Source organism: Drosophila ananassae, chromosome 3L, assembly GCF_017639315.1.
Source record: "Drosophila ananassae strain 14024-0371.13 chromosome 3L, ASM1763931v2, whole genome shotgun sequence".
Lineage (NCBI taxonomy): Eukaryota > Metazoa > Arthropoda > Insecta > Diptera > Drosophilidae > Drosophila > Drosophila ananassae.
Window position 1 is genome coordinate 15,522,724 of NC_057929.1, and position 14,634 is coordinate 15,537,357.

A 14,634-nucleotide genomic window follows, 5' to 3' on the forward strand; every position below is an offset into this window, starting at 1 on the left:
AGCAGGCGGAGCAGGGGGTGCTGAGAAATCCCAGGATAAAGGACACGCGCAAAGTAAACGTCAGGACAAGGTAAACGAAGTAAATTAAACAACAGAGCCGACAAATAAAAAGCCCAAAGTGGGCGTTTGAAGAGAGCGGGGATATTTGGAGGGGGAAAGGAAAAGTAAAGTGACCCATTAGGAGGTCATATACTAGAGAGAAAGTATGTCCTTATAAAATATAATGATATATTAGAAGATATATTTAAAAAATATGATATTATAGATGTGGAAAATGTCAAAAATAGTTTGATTTTTAACTTCAAAGGAAGTAGGATTATCTAAAGAGCTATTGAGATAGAGTTCCTAGATCTATAATATTAAAAAATATTATAATTAATTCCTTTTTTCTTCAAGTGCACTTCATGGACAAGCACAATAACTAATAACAAGGCAGAAGCATGCGAACAGCGAACGGCAAAAGGCAGCAGAAACCCAATAACATAAAAGCAAAAGAATTTTTTGCCAAAGGATGTTGGTTGGATGGTTGGTCGGTAAGCCTGCAGAGAACGTGTCCAGCCGGGGGGCGGGAGGAGGTGGTGGAGGACAAGTAGAAAAACCCGCTTGTAGCAGGAAAGCGAAAAAAGCGAAAAAAAAGAGGCGACGCCAAGCCAACCAACGACCTTGATAAGTTTTACAAAGCACCTAAGGAAGGGGGCGGCCAGCAGGCACTATAAGCAACAGAGAGCGAGAGAGGTCCCAGAACGGGAGCTCGCTCTTCCCCCATTAAGGGCTGAGAGAGACTTGTTGTTTGTTGTTTTCCTCTTTCCTGCCCACGACAATCGATTCCCCAAAAGCGTGGTGAGTTTCTGGCGCCGCTCCGAAGCTCTCATCAACAAGTGGGGCCCAGCTGAGCGAGTGGGCTGGACGCGGGGGGTGGTGGAGCACCGAATGGGTGGCAACAAAGAGTTGACCAGTTCCTAACTCAATTCGCTTCGGTGTGTCTGTGTGTCAGAAACACGCGCCAGCTCTCTCTCTCTCGCCCCGACCAGGCACGACCTCTCTTTGATAAAAGCCCGTGGTGAGTTGGGGCTTTCCTCTTTTTTAGCATGATTATCATATTTTGCGTTTTATTATTGAATTTCTTAAAAATCGTGTACTCTCTCTGTGAGTGTGTGGGTGTGACGCATGTGTAAACTGCGGCGCAGAAATTGATAGAACAAGTATGTATTTGCCCACCATCCCCCCATAACCCCCACAACCACCCCCACCGGTGGGGATAAATAAAATCCGCCAGTGAGTCTGTCAAATATGTTTGTTTGCTCACTCCGTGCGCCTCTCTCCGTCTCCCTCTCCCTCTTCCGCCCGCTCTCGGTCCGTCAGCCGACGAATCAGCTGTCTGATTTAAAGCAAATTCGCTTAATATTATTTAACAATTAAGCAAACAACCGATTGGGACGAGAAAGAGCGCCCAGGTGAGGCACGAAAACAGATGTATGGAAAATTTTGATCCCCACTTTGGCGCAAAAAGAAAAGGAGTAGAAACAAGTACAATGCAACCGCATAGCTGCCACCATTGTTGCTACCTGCAACGTGCTTGCAATTTTAAAAATGCAATATTCAATCCAAGGCGGAACCAGAAAGGATAGTCGAAGCTAGATCGACCTATCAGTACACTGCCACTGAAATTAAGTATCTGTGAGATACATATAGAGTAACCACCATGTCGTATGCGTAATACCCCATTATAGGGAAGGAAAAAAAAGCGCAGCGCTGCACTTGCAACTGCCAAACGGCCCCAAACCGGACTCGACTGGACGACACACACCAATAACGAGGCACACTCCCAAGCACACACACACACACATAGTAGACAACAACCGACCGAGTCTAGCTGAGCATTTTAAACGACAACGGAGCGACAAGCCATAATTAATCAGGCTTGGCCGGTAATATTTCACTAAAACGAAAATTCCTCAGCCGTAGAAGTGGGTTTTCAATCTGCAGGACTCATGCCGGCATCCGCAATCAGCGCGTCGCCATTTTACCAATTTGCTGTTATCGGAGGGAGTTCGAAAACAGTCTGCATTGTTTTCCAAACTCAAGTGCATTTCTTCTTTGCGAATAGCTGCGTTCCAACTGACTGAGTCAGTTCCTACCTCACAAGTCCGCAAATCCAAACAAAAAATCAATCAAATAGCTTAAAAACTTGTTTTCTTTTTCCACCGCAACATTAATTCACATATTTTTACAAATTATATTAAAGCTTACGGACATACACACACACAACAATTTCTAAATCTTTCGTTTTCTTCTAAAAACTTGTTTGTTTTCCATTTGTCTGTCTTTTGTTTGTTCTGCCGTGGCTTGTAAGCTTGTTAAACAATTCTATTACGGCATAGAACGTGACTACTTTCCTGGGGATGGTGGGGTGGCTGGGAGGATCACTTTTCAAAGGACACAGGGGGAACCCCAGATGATGCATGAACTTGATTTGTCATATTTAGTTAGAGTTACTTGAGTAATAATTAGTATGATTACATGCAAACAAACAATTACAATAAATTAAAATAAAAGTGAAGACTATTCGACGGGGTTTTTCTGGGGGGTTAACCCCTAAGTGGCATAGCTTACTTAACCAATAAGCGGTTCAATAAGCGGTTTTCCCTTGCAACAATCTAACCAAGAGTTGCATCAATCGATGTTGCAGCGAAGAGCTGGGGAAAGGAAAACAGAAAGGCTGAATCCAACTTACCGCGCACAAGTTCAAGGCCAAGTCTCCGAGAGCCTCTCTTGCTCGCTCTTGGCTGTGTGGCGCTCTGCGCACTTGTTGTTGTTGTTACTTTTAGGAAAGAACTTTCGTTTTCTGGCTCCAGAGTGCAAGCGGTGGGCGGTCGGTCGGATAGTGGGCGCCCCAAACTGGCCCATATGCAGTGCAGAATTTGGCGGTTATTTTCCCTCGAATATTTGCTCGAATTTTTTCGAATTCGAGTTGTTATTGTTCGCTAAACAGGAGCGACTTTTGTTAATTAATTAACAACACTCTCGCACACGCGGCACACACACTTTCATGACGCGAACGCGAACGCGCCCCGAGATAAGCAAAGGCAATTTATTTGCACTAAACTTTACTTTTGCGCGGGGAGCTCGTTGGGGGCTGGGGGGCCAGTGGGAGAAGAGAACTCACCACACACAATCACGCAACGACGTAAGCGCACGTTTTCGCCACATGTGGAAATCTTCAGCGATCTGCAGATTTTCCAATAATTCCCGATTCAGTCAGAGTCTGTGTTTCGAAATAAGTTATGTCTGATTGGAAGTCTGTTTGATGGGGGGACAACGAGACAAACGAACGGACACGGTCCAGTGTTGTCAACGTACTGATCATATCGATACATCGATAACTTCCCTGTTTATTGCCTGGATTTTACCACGTCTCACTTTTCTGGTCACACTGCCCGCCAAGAAAAACAATTGTTTAAAAACTATAATGCTTCATATTATTTAAACATTCTACAGAAGTGGAAGATTGGCTTTAAGAGCGTCGAACTCCTTTTGCTCAAGTGGCTTCAGGTGCGTGCCTGAGAAGGGTGCCTTGAACTCCAGGTCGCGGTGTTTGTTGACCAGGATTTTTTGGTCCGAGTAGATCATACTGATTTGCTGCTCAACCTGCTGTTGATCTGGAATAGAAGAAAGTTAGCTAACATCACTACAAAATAATCGTGCCTACCTTTTTTAAGGAGCTCTACTGCCTTTTCTTTTGGCATCTTGACCAACAAGGATCCAATTGTGATCCAGACCTTTTGTTGCTCTGACTTTTCCATTAGACGCAGGGCCTCCCTCGCCTCCTGGCGCCTTTTGTCCATGACCGTCAACTCATGCTTATTGGCCAATATCTTGTCAGCCAACTCCTCTGTTTTAATAATTACTTCGATGCTTTTATCAATATCTGTCTGCGACATGCTTTTAATTTGCGGACATGGGAAGTAAACAAAAATGTTTCGGCCAGACTCAAAAATGTACTAACGCCTGACGCTCAGCTGTGCAGCCAGAGGCGTAGACAAGGTCACAAAATATATCAAAACTCTAGAAATTAGTCTAGATTCTAAAACAAACCATAGAAATTATTTAAAAGACCCGTCCCTAAAAAGCACTTTTAAAAATAAATCAAACTGAAAGTTGTCTAACCCCCCAGAAAAATCGAACATCTATGACCCTGCGCACATATCATTCAACAGCCAGTCGTCGCGTCATAAATCGGAGCTCTTGGCCAGGCCGATATGTTTGTTTATTCAATTGCAGCCGAACAAGCATTCCATAGAGCTCGTACAACAATGTTTTCCACCAGGTCCAAGAGCATGGATCGCGCTTCCCTGGGAATCGCTTGGTGCTTGCTCCTTTTCGTCGTCCTCCTCCTGGAGGCCCAGCCAGCGGCGTCGCAGGTAAGACACCATCGTTGGCATCCATCTGGATACCTGAGAGATGTACTACGTGGAAGCTATTTGCATTAATAAACATATGTTTCCTGATATTCGAGGCGGAATGCAACATTTTATATTGATTTTGCAGTGAAGTGCTTTGTGCCTCTTGTGTGTGTGTTCGGTGCTCCGTGGCATTTTTTCCTGTATGCCTGGCTAATAAACTCTTGTTAATCTCTCTTCCAGACTCAAAGTTCGGTGCGTTATCTGCAGAATGGCAACGATAACGTAAATAGCAACAGCATGCAGCAGATGCTGAAGGGAGCGGGCGCCACCCCGGTCAATTGGCCCCAGCCGCCCAAGCAGGTCATTCCCGACGTTAAGACTGAACTAGCCAAACTAAATACAAGTGAGTAACTACTATAGGTCAAATGGGATCTAATATTAATCTATGCATTCCCAGCTTATGTGTACCAGAACGCCTGGCCGGCTAACAACGTGAAATTGGGAGCTGTGACGGCCGTGAGCTTCGACAAGGCAGGAAACGTGGTCATCTTCCACCGAGTGGACCGTGTCTGGGGACAAAACACGTTCGACAACAGAAACCAGTACACGGAGAAGTTCCGCGGTCCCATCAGGGAAAGCACCATCCTTGCTCTGGAGCCACAGACAGGAAAGGTTCAATACGATTGGGGCAAGAATTTGTAAGCTTTGTTTACTTGAGAATTTCAAAGTCCACAATAAGCAAATAAGGCGCAGTTGTGTTTATTTGTTTAGCGACATTTGACACGACTACTCTATTGGCTAATATTTATTCATAAGAAGGTTGCAATGTTTATTTTTGTGGTCTTTAAACTCCTAGTTTCTTTGCATTTACAATTTTTCTTTAAGAGCTATCGTGTATTCTCATTTTCTTTATGCCTTTCAGCTTCTACATGCCACACGGCCTGACGGTGGATCCTGAGGATAACGTTTGGGTGACGGACGTGGCTATGCATCAGGTGTTCAAGTTTGCTCCCCGCGGTGCAGGTGGTAAACCGCTGCTCACTCTTGGCGTAACTTTCCAGCCCGGCATTGGCAAAAAGTTCTGCAAGCCCACTTCCGTGGCGGTGCTGAACAATGGAGACTTCTTTGTAGCAGACGGATACTGCAATGCGCGCATCCTCAAGTACTCACAGGCAGGTGAGCTGATCCTCACCTGGGGCCAGAACTCGTTTGCTGGGGTTTCCTACGATGTTGCGCCGCAGAACTACTTCGCCATTCCACATGCCTTAACCCTGGTGCCGGATCAGCAGCTGCTGTGCGCCGCTGACCGAGAGAATGGTCGAGTACAGTGTTTCCACTCCAGCAACGGAACTTTCTACTCGCAGTATCACAACCAGTTAATTGGGGACCGCCTCTTTAGCATGGCATACACTCCAGCAGAGGGTAAGAACCCCCATTTGGCCTGACTATTCTTTAGTATTTGATTGGATACCCTTCTTCTTATAGGAGGCCAACTCGTCATCGTAAATGGACCCACCGCCGAACTAGGAATCCATCCTGAGCATTACAATGAGGTTCACGGATTCGTGCTTAGCATGGGCAGCAAACAGGTGCTGTCCAAGTTTGGACCAAACAACATGCAGTTTCATAATCCGCACGACGTCGCCGTCACTACCGATGGAAAAGAAATCTATGTGGCCGAGCTTAATCCCGCTCGCATTCATAAGTTCGTGCACAAGTCCCTGGCGAAGCCCATGTCTTTGTCGGCAACCAAGGACTCTAGCATAACAAGTGATCTCAGCGAATCTAGCGCCTTGGATGCATCAACCCAGCAGACGGTGCACCATCCCAGCGGCAAGGCCATTCTGGTGTCTTCGCTTATGCTGATTTTCGCCGGCTCCACCTTCGCACTGGCATTGTTCTTTGCCCAGCGGCGAAAACGAGGTAATCAGGCGCTCATCTCTGCGCCGCCCACCGATCTGGTCTACCGGCAGCTGACTGCATCCAACCAGAGCCTGTGCTAATCCTGAGATAACCATTCCTGATCACTCATTTCCTGTGTTGTGTTGCGTTCACATATTCATGTATTTTTTGCAGTAGCTTCTGTACGCATAATTATATTTTGTATGGTTTACTTTTAAGTTGACTTTGGAATCTCTTCCGTCCACATTCCATCTTTTTGTAAGTTGCATTCCGTGTACATACTTTATGATTTATATCCAAATTAAAACGTGATCTGTACTCAATTAAAATATGGTATCTTTAGATCATTTTCCGTTTGTCTTAAAATACTTTTAAAATATTCTGATTTTGTTTCCTGTTTTGTTCCAGATGCATGAACACTCTAAAGGACTTTTAAATGTCGTTGTGAATGTGTCTTTAAAACTAGAATCTCATAAAACATTTTCTAATCATAGCTTCATGTTGTACTCCTAGGTTGCATGCCCTTTGGCGGCAGGAGTCGACGCCACGCATGGGAAAAAAGTGATGGCTTTAAGCTTGGCGGGCTACTCGACCGGGATCGCAATGGATTCGAAAAGCTTGACACCCAGGCAAGCGACGAGGAACAGGAGACGACAACGTTGGCGAGCGCCCAGTTTGCCTAGAATGGGATTTGGACCAAGACTTGCGCAAGCTAATGAAGCATTCCTAGCTCAAACTACCCGTACCTCACTGAACTACTGACTAAGTTTAGTCCTGGTCTAGTCAGGATATTACTTTTATACTTTTACAATGTTTTGTAATGTGTACTCTCTCGACGATTGGGCAGAACAGTTGACTCCAACCTGTCCCTTCTTAATTGTGTGATGATTCTTGTGTATTATTTTAATTTAATACTACTTAACTTACTATTATGCCAAATATTTCTTGTCGAATGCGGGGATTGGGCCTTCAGATTGAAAACGGAATATAATCTTATGCATTTTTCACATCGATTGATTTTTTATTCAATGTCAGCTGGTTAAATCTAACTAAAATTCTTTATAATTAGGTGTATAGTCTGATATTGCAAGTGTTATTGACTAATAAGGCCCCGTTTTGGCGAATACATCTGACCCCTTCTTGCTTTCGATTATCAACATCGTTTCAAGATCTTTGAGATTCTGATTGGCTTTGAGAGTGTCACACTACCTCGGTGAGGAATCCTTCGTTTTCTTCCGTCACGATGGCATCGATGTTGTAAAAGATCGCGTGCATAAAGATGACAAAGCAGGAGGCTCCCAACGTCCAGAACAGCACCGAACCGGCACCCACCAGAAATAGAATTGGCGCCGTAGCCAGGTTAAGGGCTATGATCTGCTGGCTGGGCGTCAGCTGGTGGCCCATAATGGTGTAGTTGCTGTTGCGAACGCGCAGTTTATGGCAACCAAACGCGGCGGCGATAATAACCAGTAGAATAAGCGGCGCTGTGATGCTAAAATCGATTCAAAAGAAGGATTAGATGGCGACTGGGAAGGATTTAAGATGCTTACAGGCAGTAGATCATCAGCACAAAGAATATGAAGACGTAGTTTGACTGGAAGTAGGACAAATTTCGCAGGACCCGGTTATTCAGCCGTTGCATGCTGACGGCCGTCTTAAAGTTGTTAATGTTGAAGAAGACGCTCCAGGGCCGCAGCGAGTTGCGCACCATTTGGATCACTTCTAGGGGAGAAGGCAAGTTTGACAGGCTGGGCAAGCTGCAGGGAAATACGAATGGATTATACAGAGAAACTGTGGAATAAGTGTGCCACTTACTTTTGCAGATCCACAGAGAACCGGCCACCCGAAGAAGGAGGTTGTCCCTGCATGTTTCCGGCCATATTCAAGCCGTGTTGGGCCATTGTGCTCCGCTTCTTTTAGTCTCCAATCAACGACACGTATCCCCAACTCTTTGGATGAGCGTTCTGTTAGGTTTCGAATACTGTTTAGAAGCAGCAACGGCTTGTGCGAACGACGCGGGGTGGCCGATATGGTGCTGGGGCACACAACGATGTCGATGTGGCTTACAACAGTTCACTCTTAATTTCTATGACATTGTATACACATATTTTGTTTGAAATGAATTTGATGTGGCAAGTGGAGCAGAGTGTGCCTGCCGCCTTTTTCTCCTATGCCCAGTTTTTGTCAGCCTGGTCACACCGGCGAGACTTCCAGGGCTGGAAGTCATTGTAAAACCTCCATCCCTAGTCTAATGGAAATCTGCTCGTGTAGATTTTGATTTGGAAAATCACCAAATTGCGAGGAATAGCACAAATTGCTGGTCAAACTACAAAGCACAACACTAACAGATACAGATACCAACAAACTTGCAGCTATGGCCGATGATTGGGGTGAGTGTGGAGGACGATCCGATGCGTCATCAGTGGCGGACAATAAACGTGGTCGCCATGCCACCAACCTTGGTGGTATTTTTAGCCATTTCTAACCGTATCCGAAACCTTTATTTCATGACCATCTCGTGATGTGGCAGAATCCGCAGCGGACAGCGAAGTAGTTATAAGGCCGAATGCCACCAATAACATAAACAAGTGGGAGGGAGAGGACGATGACGAGGACGTCAAGGTGCGCCACCAACTCGTAACGATAACACGGATTCCAGCCACCCAAGAAACTTGTTTTCTGCTGGCTGCTTTCCCCTTTGTTTATACAATGTACACGTGTTCACTTTTACTTTTACTCTAATGGTGTTCTGTTTGGAATCTGCAGGAGAGCTGGGAGGACGAAGAGGAGAAGAAGGACGAGGAAAAGCCCACAAAAGCAGATGTGCCAGTCAAAACAAAGCCAAACAAGGCCCTGAAAGCCAAGTTAGAGGAACAAGCGGTAAGATGACAAGTCCTGCCCACAAGATTAGATAATTATTTCCATCCTTATGTAGAGACTTGAAGAGGAGGAAGAGGCGAATCGATTGGCCAACCTCACGCCCGAGGAGAAGCTGGCCGAGAAGCTGCGCCTCCAGAAAATACAGGAGGAGTCTGACCTAAAACACGCCCTGGACGCATTCGGCGTGACGAGTACAGGAGGTGGCGGCCTCGATGCCTTCAACCCGGAGAGCAAAGAGGAGTTCAAGGAGTTCGGAGCCTCCCTCAGTTGGAAGATCGCTCAGTACAAAGAGTCGCCACACTTCCCCCAGTTTGTCGAGGATCTGGTGCGAGGCCTCTGCGTGAATTGTGAGTGTTTAATCGCATCTGCATAACCGTTTCAAGCTAATCTGATTCGTGAATCTTCCTATCAAGTGAGTGCTACTGACATCAAGAAGGTCAAGATTAACGTGGAGACTCTTCACTCTGAAAAGCTCAAAATGGAAAAGGCGAATGCCAAGAAGCCCGCTGGCAAGGGCAAGGGCAAGGCGACACTGCGTACAGAAAACGATGTGAGTATTGAGAGCAGCTCTGTACTGAAAGCAATAAAATAATGACTTATAATCTTTGTTGCAGGACATTGATGGTTATAAAAAGTACGGCAATGATTTCACCGACGACTACGACGACTTTATGTGAATAAGATCCACGTTTTAGCCCCCGCATGTATCTAATTATTGAACACATAGTTGCTTGTTGAAGAGTTCTTGTTAGAGATGATGCTGAGCAGGAATTTGAGTCCTTTGTTGAATATAGTAGAAGAACTTATATTAATATGTATATTTAACTATATATGTATACATACCCCTTACTGAACACATCCAGAGTCAAGTCAGGCAATCAGGAAACCTCAACGAACAATTTCGAACACGCAAATCCAACCGGCAATGGAATATTTAGGTACATAACTATGAAAAAATTTAAATTATGGCTAACAATCTGGGTATTTGTATTCAGATTGGCTTCTTGTGAAATTCACTTTTTGTATAAAGGAATAAAACTACAATGCGATATTAAACAGTATATTTTGTGTGTATTTATTTTTAAAAATATTTTTTATATATATTTATATGGAAGGGTAATTGGTTCTCCCAAAAAACAGTTTTAAGATATTTTGGCTATAAAAATAGCCGCAAAACAGCTATCGTAAAAAATGCTAAAGTGCCATCTCTACCACACGTGCATCCACGGAGGGCCTAGGAATTGTGTATTCATTCATCTCTTCATTCGCAATGACTGATAGTTTCAACAAATACTGCGAAGGTGAGTAGAAAATATTGGAGAAGAATATAAACTGATCCTCGATTACTCCAGAGGCTGCGTCCACGAATCTACCCAGCTCGGAGGATGAGGAAGACATCGGGGACGACGACACCTGTAGCGCTCAACAGTTGGCCAAAGAATTTCGGAATTTCAGGCCCAAAGATGAATCGGGAGTCTCCCTGCAACGGGACTACGTCCTTTGCCTGGATGCAGACAGGGGGTTCAGCAGGATAGCGGCAGGCTTGTCCAGCTCCGCCGTGCACATATTCAACTTGGATGCGAACGGTGGCGGTAGGCTCGAAAAGTTTTGCTTCCTGCCGCCCTCGGACACGAAGACATCGAGCATATGCGGCGTGAGATTCCTCGACGAGGGACCGGACAACGTGCTTGTGGGCAGTACGAATGGTTATGTACTTCTCTACGACCTGCGGGTGAAAGGAGAGCAGGCCCGATTCCGCCACACGGAAAAAGACAAAGGCCAGTTGCCGGTTTCAAAGTCGATAACCTGCTTCGACCGGAATGCCAATGGACGGATTATTTGCAGCGGTACGGAGCAGTACATGAGTAACGTCCACCTACTTTTCTTCGATGTTCGCGAACGCAGTTTTATGGGCGTCTACAATGAGAGCCACGAGGACGACATTACCTCTGTACGGTTTCACGACCGCAACCCGGATCTTTTGGTCACCGGAAGCAGTGACGGATTGGTAAACCTATTCGACGTAAAGGAGTCCGAGGAAGACGAGGCTCTCCTGAACACCATCAACACGGAGAGCAGTGTGGGGCGACTCCAGTGGCACAGGAACGTCTACGAGAAGGACATGGTCTCCTGCATCACGCACCAGCATGAGTTCAAGATTTACGAGTGCCAGGAGGGCGATGAAGTGTCCTCGTTGGAGAGATCGGACATCACGGCAGCCATAAGAAGAAAGAATCCCGCCAATTGTACTCCGATCAATGCCCACAACCAGGAGGACGGAGGTCTATTCCTCTTGGCGGGTACAAATTTCAATCGCGGAGAGGTCCTGCGATCGTTCAATGTCGCCTCCAAAACCAAATTGGAGCCTCTGGCCAACTATCTGGGAAACAAGCAGATCGTAAGGGACAGTGTGTTTGATGCCAAGAGAGGACTGCTGGTGACAGGCGGCGAGAGTGGCATTGTCACCGTTTGGGCGGAACAGGATTCGTCAGAAGCCAGCGGAAGTGAAAAATTAAAGATTAAGTCAGGAAAGAAGAATCGTAAAAAGACGCCGTATTGAATAAGTTTTTATGTATTTTAAAATATAGAAAATAAATAAAAAAAATTGAACTACTGAAACATATTTATTTATTTTAGGTTTTTGGGCGTAGTCGTTAATCCTCTGCAGGTCCGATAAGTTTCGAAAAACCACTATTATCGGTTAAAACCCCACCAAACCGATTGGAAACCCTTATTACCGGTTCATATTGAGACGCCCTCTGTGGGAATAAATGTAAAACACTATAAAATGTAGATGGCGCCACGAATGGGAGGAATAATGGGAATCTTGAGAACATAGAAATAAAGATTGATTTTGAAAAATTGATGTTTCAATATTTATACCGAATATTTCCATATATTTTCTATAACGGTTTCTTAGTGGCTATGAGTAATCTATATTTTTTTCTTCATGCTTCATCTGTGTTCTGTCAGCTATTCTCCCTCTAGAAGTTTCGATGCTTAGAACATACTTAGATACAGAATTCCCGCAGGATATGAAAGTATCCAATACTTCTTATCCAGCAGGTGACCACTTAGGTCCTTATATTGTCAGAGTTCAACCTAACCCGTACCAGGCTCTTATTATTTTGTCCGCACTTTTATTGCCGTTGGTGATAATATAGCCGTCTCTATAAAGACCCCTCATCCTGGTCAATGGCCTGCACCTGGGGCAGAGAAGCAGGGGGAGGTGTAGAGAAATCTCTGATAAAAAACAGGAGCAGTGCTTCCATTCTCGATGGGATGTCCGTGTTCCATTCGAGCCGGAGGAGAGCAACCAATCAGCTCGCAGCTGGATGGAGTCTGCGCGGAGAAAGTGTGGGAGAGAGAACCAGTTTGCTGCCAAGAGAGAGTGGGCATGAAGCGGGGCACGGGGGCCGATGATAAAGATGGCCGCCGCTCGTTCGTCCGGAAAGGCAGCCGCCTCACAATTATGGAGCACTCATTTATTGCGGTGTTTGATGCAAACAGTTCGCTTACGGCCCACCTACCTCCTGCCACGCCTCAGCTTCTCAGATTCTCAGAGACCCTGTCCTCTGCCCTCTCATGTCTCTCATCTGAAAAAATGATTTTTTCCTAAAAAGCATTTAAATAAGTAGAGTTTAAAGTGTTATACATTCTTATTCCAGGTTTATATGAAATATAGATGAAATCTAGATATCCTTCAACACCACAGTGCTAAACACTCACTGAAAGGACGAAGGAAGAACAACCTATTTGACGAGTTAACAGCAATTAGACGGCGAGGCTTTATTGAAGGTTTATTGAGCGGAATCCGGGGCATCCCTCGTCCCAGCCCCTTACTGGTTGTAATTGTTTTTCGGGGTGACTGCTGGAGGTGGAGTTGGAGTTGGAGGTGGAGGGACGGAGCAAGGATACAGGCGAGTGAGTGTGAGGGTGTCAGCCTTCACCCGCTGACATTAATTGGTTTGTGTACGAGCCAATTTGGCGTAAAAGGCGCTAAATTGATTGCCCTGCGGTTTTAATCGATGCGCATTCATTCCAAATCACGCACATTTATCACTCGGCTTGAAGACTCCCCTCCTCCCAACCCCATCCGAGGCATCAGCACCCACCCACGCAACCCCAAAACTCCCTCGAATTGAGATACTGAGAGATAGAGAGATTCCAGGGGACCGGAACCATCTGCGCTGTTTTTATAATTGCCGGCAATGGCTTCTGCTTCTGCCTGGGCAATTAACTCGAGTTGGAAAAATCAAAATAGAAGAAATATCCTTACACGTTTTCCATTTTCCGGCTGCCGGCTCTCCGGGTTATATAAACCCGTTATATAACCATACCCCGATAGCCAGAAACTTGCAATCCTACCTGGATCTCTTGTTTTTTTTGCGCGGCAGTTACGCGGAAGTCCTTGCAGAAGTCGTTTTTTAGCCAACGGATAGAGGCAAGAGGTAAAAACGATAAGCGTAAGGATGCGCTTTCCAGCGAACTGCCATTGCCCAGCCGAGTAGGGTTATGAAATTTTACGCAAGATCCTGGCAACGCAACGCAATGGGCATAAAAAACCATCCAAGGCCTTCGGACACAAAGGGGTTCTTCTGTCTGGTTCTGATGCTGAAAGGATTTAGCGGGAAGGCTTTGGCATCCTTGCAGGATGTCGCATAATTGCACGCAACCAAGCCATAATCCTCGCATAATCTTTGCGATTTCCCAAAGAAAACCTACAAACAATGAATAAAGTTGTTTGGCAAAAAAAAAAAATAAAAAAAAAGGAGAAAACTGCTGGCGAAGCTGCTGTTGACCTTTCGAGTCCTGGAGGAATATCGGGGTATTCTGTATGAGGTGGACAGGTATGGCGAAAGGACATGGCTAAAGGATTTGTTGCGCCCCCGCCCCGTGTGTCATATCGGGGCAACTTAATTGCCAGAAATTCTCAAAACAAACGAAAACAAACAAACGTAAACAGAAGGGGCGTGGGGCAAGGATGGTGGGAGTTAGGAGTCAGTTGGCTTTAGGAGGACAATTAAGCCCAAAACCAGATTGACTTTCGGCGGATCATCTGGTGTAATCGCCTATTTGGAGTTAAGCCTATTTGTAGCTGTATCCCTTGACCCCTTTCGTCCTCCGAAGGGCAGGCAGCAAAAGGATTAGAGGCGGGTCCAGTCCAGAAGTCAGATTGCCAGCACGAAAGGATTAGACGGGCAGGGTCGGAGTAGGGTGTGCAGGTCAGATCCAAATACAGAGGCAAGTGGCCGCTGGCTCTGTGCCCTCGGGCGGCGGTTTCTGCTGCGGGTTACACCCAGCTAGCACGCCCTAATCCGTTTACGCCTCGAAATTAATGCAAACATTTTAAAGAATTACCGCCCTAAAGGGGTTGACTGCGACAGAGGTCCTGTAGGTTCCTCCTGAACCTGAACTAGAGGCCTCCGGGCAGAAGAGTTGGCCTGGC

The 14,634-nt window shown here is 45.7% G+C and overlaps 6 protein-coding genes across 19 annotated transcripts in view; 3 read left to right on the top strand and 3 right to left on the bottom strand.

Annotated features, from left to right (window-relative positions):
* Positions 1-3,368, bottom strand: part of LOC6494164 (myocyte-specific enhancer factor 2) — a 34,977-nt gene extending 31,609 nt beyond the window's left edge. For 7 of the 12 annotated variants that reach the window (XM_044715668.1, XM_032450891.2, XM_032450888.2 and 4 more), the window contains exon 1: positions 2,735-3,367. The gene's annotated coding sequence lies outside the window, so the exon portion shown is untranslated. Of the gene's footprint in view, positions 1-2,734 lie in introns of all 12 variants that reach the window. The other 5 variants (XM_032450893.2, XM_032450892.2, XM_044715667.1 and 2 more) reach the window with 1 other exon arrangement.
* An 88-nt stretch (positions 3,369-3,456) lies between these two features.
* LOC6494163 lies at positions 3,457-4,001 on the bottom strand. Its single transcript, XM_001960806.4, has 2 exons — positions 3,710-4,001; positions 3,457-3,659 (listed from the first exon to the last, which is right to left on the bottom strand). Exons 1-2 carry the CDS (start codon positions 3,939-3,941, stop codon positions 3,493-3,495), a joined length of 399 nt encoding a protein of 132 aa, XP_001960842.1. The 5' UTR covers positions 3,942-4,001; the 3' UTR covers positions 3,457-3,492.
* Positions 4,002-4,057: 56 nt separating this feature from the next.
* Positions 4,058-7,312, top strand: LOC6496404 (peptidyl-alpha-hydroxyglycine alpha-amidating lyase 1). 3 transcript variants are annotated; one of them, XM_001960807.4, is made up of 6 exons: positions 4,058-4,421; positions 4,644-4,806; positions 4,861-5,101; positions 5,326-5,825; positions 5,889-6,326; positions 6,819-7,312. In XM_001960807.4, exons 1-6 carry the CDS (start codon positions 4,260-4,262, stop codon positions 6,986-6,988), a joined length of 1,674 nt encoding a protein of 557 aa, XP_001960843.2. In that variant the 5' UTR covers positions 4,058-4,259; the 3' UTR covers positions 6,989-7,312. The 3 variants fall into 3 exon arrangements, with proteins under 3 accessions (XP_001960843.2, XP_014763806.1, XP_014763807.1); XM_014908320.3 differs by having other exon boundaries at positions 5,889-6,395; positions 6,819-7,237; XM_014908321.3 differs by lacking the exon at positions 6,819-7,312 and adding an exon at positions 6,714-6,767.
* On the bottom strand, positions 7,302-8,460 carry LOC6494162 (prenylated Rab acceptor protein 1). The gene is made up of 3 exons (XM_001960808.4): positions 8,121-8,460; positions 7,856-8,062; positions 7,302-7,797 (listed from the first exon to the last, which is right to left on the bottom strand). The coding sequence occupies exons 1-3, from the start codon at positions 8,204-8,206 to the stop codon at positions 7,506-7,508; spliced, it is 585 nt and encodes a 194-aa protein (XP_001960844.1). The 5' UTR covers positions 8,207-8,460; the 3' UTR covers positions 7,302-7,505.
* Positions 8,461-8,494: 34 nt separating this feature from the next.
* On the top strand, positions 8,495-10,246 carry LOC6496405 (eukaryotic translation initiation factor 3 subunit J). The gene is made up of 6 exons (XM_001960809.4): positions 8,495-8,695; positions 8,836-8,927; positions 9,072-9,185; positions 9,241-9,532; positions 9,599-9,735; positions 9,800-10,246. The coding sequence occupies exons 1-6, from the start codon at positions 8,680-8,682 to the stop codon at positions 9,860-9,862; spliced, it is 714 nt and encodes a 237-aa protein (XP_001960845.1). The 5' UTR covers positions 8,495-8,679; the 3' UTR covers positions 9,863-10,246.
* A 126-nt stretch (positions 10,247-10,372) lies between these two features.
* LOC6496406 (WD repeat-containing protein 89) lies at positions 10,373-11,804 on the top strand. Its single transcript, XM_001960810.4, has 2 exons — positions 10,373-10,486; positions 10,538-11,804. Exons 1-2 carry the CDS (start codon positions 10,456-10,458, stop codon positions 11,743-11,745), a joined length of 1,239 nt encoding a protein of 412 aa, XP_001960846.1. The 5' UTR covers positions 10,373-10,455; the 3' UTR covers positions 11,746-11,804.
* Positions 11,805-14,634: the final 2,830 nt, after the last annotated feature.

Coding starts and splice junctions, on each gene's coding strand:
- LOC6496404 (XM_014908320.3), top strand. CDS start 4,260: ATGTTTGTTTATTCAATTGCAGCCGAACAAGCATTCCATAGAGCTCGT. Junction 4,422..4,643: donor CCCAGCCAGCGGCGTCGCAG/GTAAGACACCAT, acceptor TCTCTCTTCCAG/ACTCAAAGTTCGGTGCGTTA. Junction 4,807..4,860: donor ACTAGCCAAACTAAATACAA/GTGAGTAACTAC, acceptor ATGCATTCCCAG/CTTATGTGTACCAGAACGCC.
- LOC6494163 (XM_001960806.4), bottom strand. CDS start 3,941: ATGTCGCAGACAGATATTGATAAAAGCATCGAAGTAATTATTAAAACA. Junction 3,660..3,709: donor AGTAGAGCTCCTTAAAAAAG/GTAGGCACGATT, acceptor CTTCTATTCCAG/ATCAACAGCAGGTTGAGCAG.
- LOC6496406 (XM_001960810.4), top strand. CDS start 10,456: ATGACTGATAGTTTCAACAAATACTGCGAAG. Junction 10,487..10,537: donor TTTCAACAAATACTGCGAAG/GTGAGTAGAAAA, acceptor CGATTACTCCAG/AGGCTGCGTCCACGAATCTA.
- LOC6494162 (XM_001960808.4), bottom strand. CDS start 8,206: ATGGCCCAACACGGCTTGAATATGGCCGGAAACATGCAGGGACAACCT. Junction 8,063..8,120: donor TTCTCTGTGGATCTGCAAAA/GTAAGTGGCACA, acceptor ATTTCCCTGCAG/CTTGCCCAGCCTGTCAAACT. Junction 7,798..7,855: donor GTGCTGATGATCTACTGCCT/GTAAGCATCTTA, acceptor AATCGATTTTAG/CATCACAGCGCCGCTTATTC.
- LOC6496405 (XM_001960809.4), top strand. Junction 8,928..9,071: donor ACGATGACGAGGACGTCAAG/GTGCGCCACCAA, acceptor TGGAATCTGCAG/GAGAGCTGGGAGGACGAAGA. Junction 9,186..9,240: donor CCAAGTTAGAGGAACAAGCG/GTAAGATGACAA, acceptor ATCCTTATGTAG/AGACTTGAAGAGGAGGAAGA.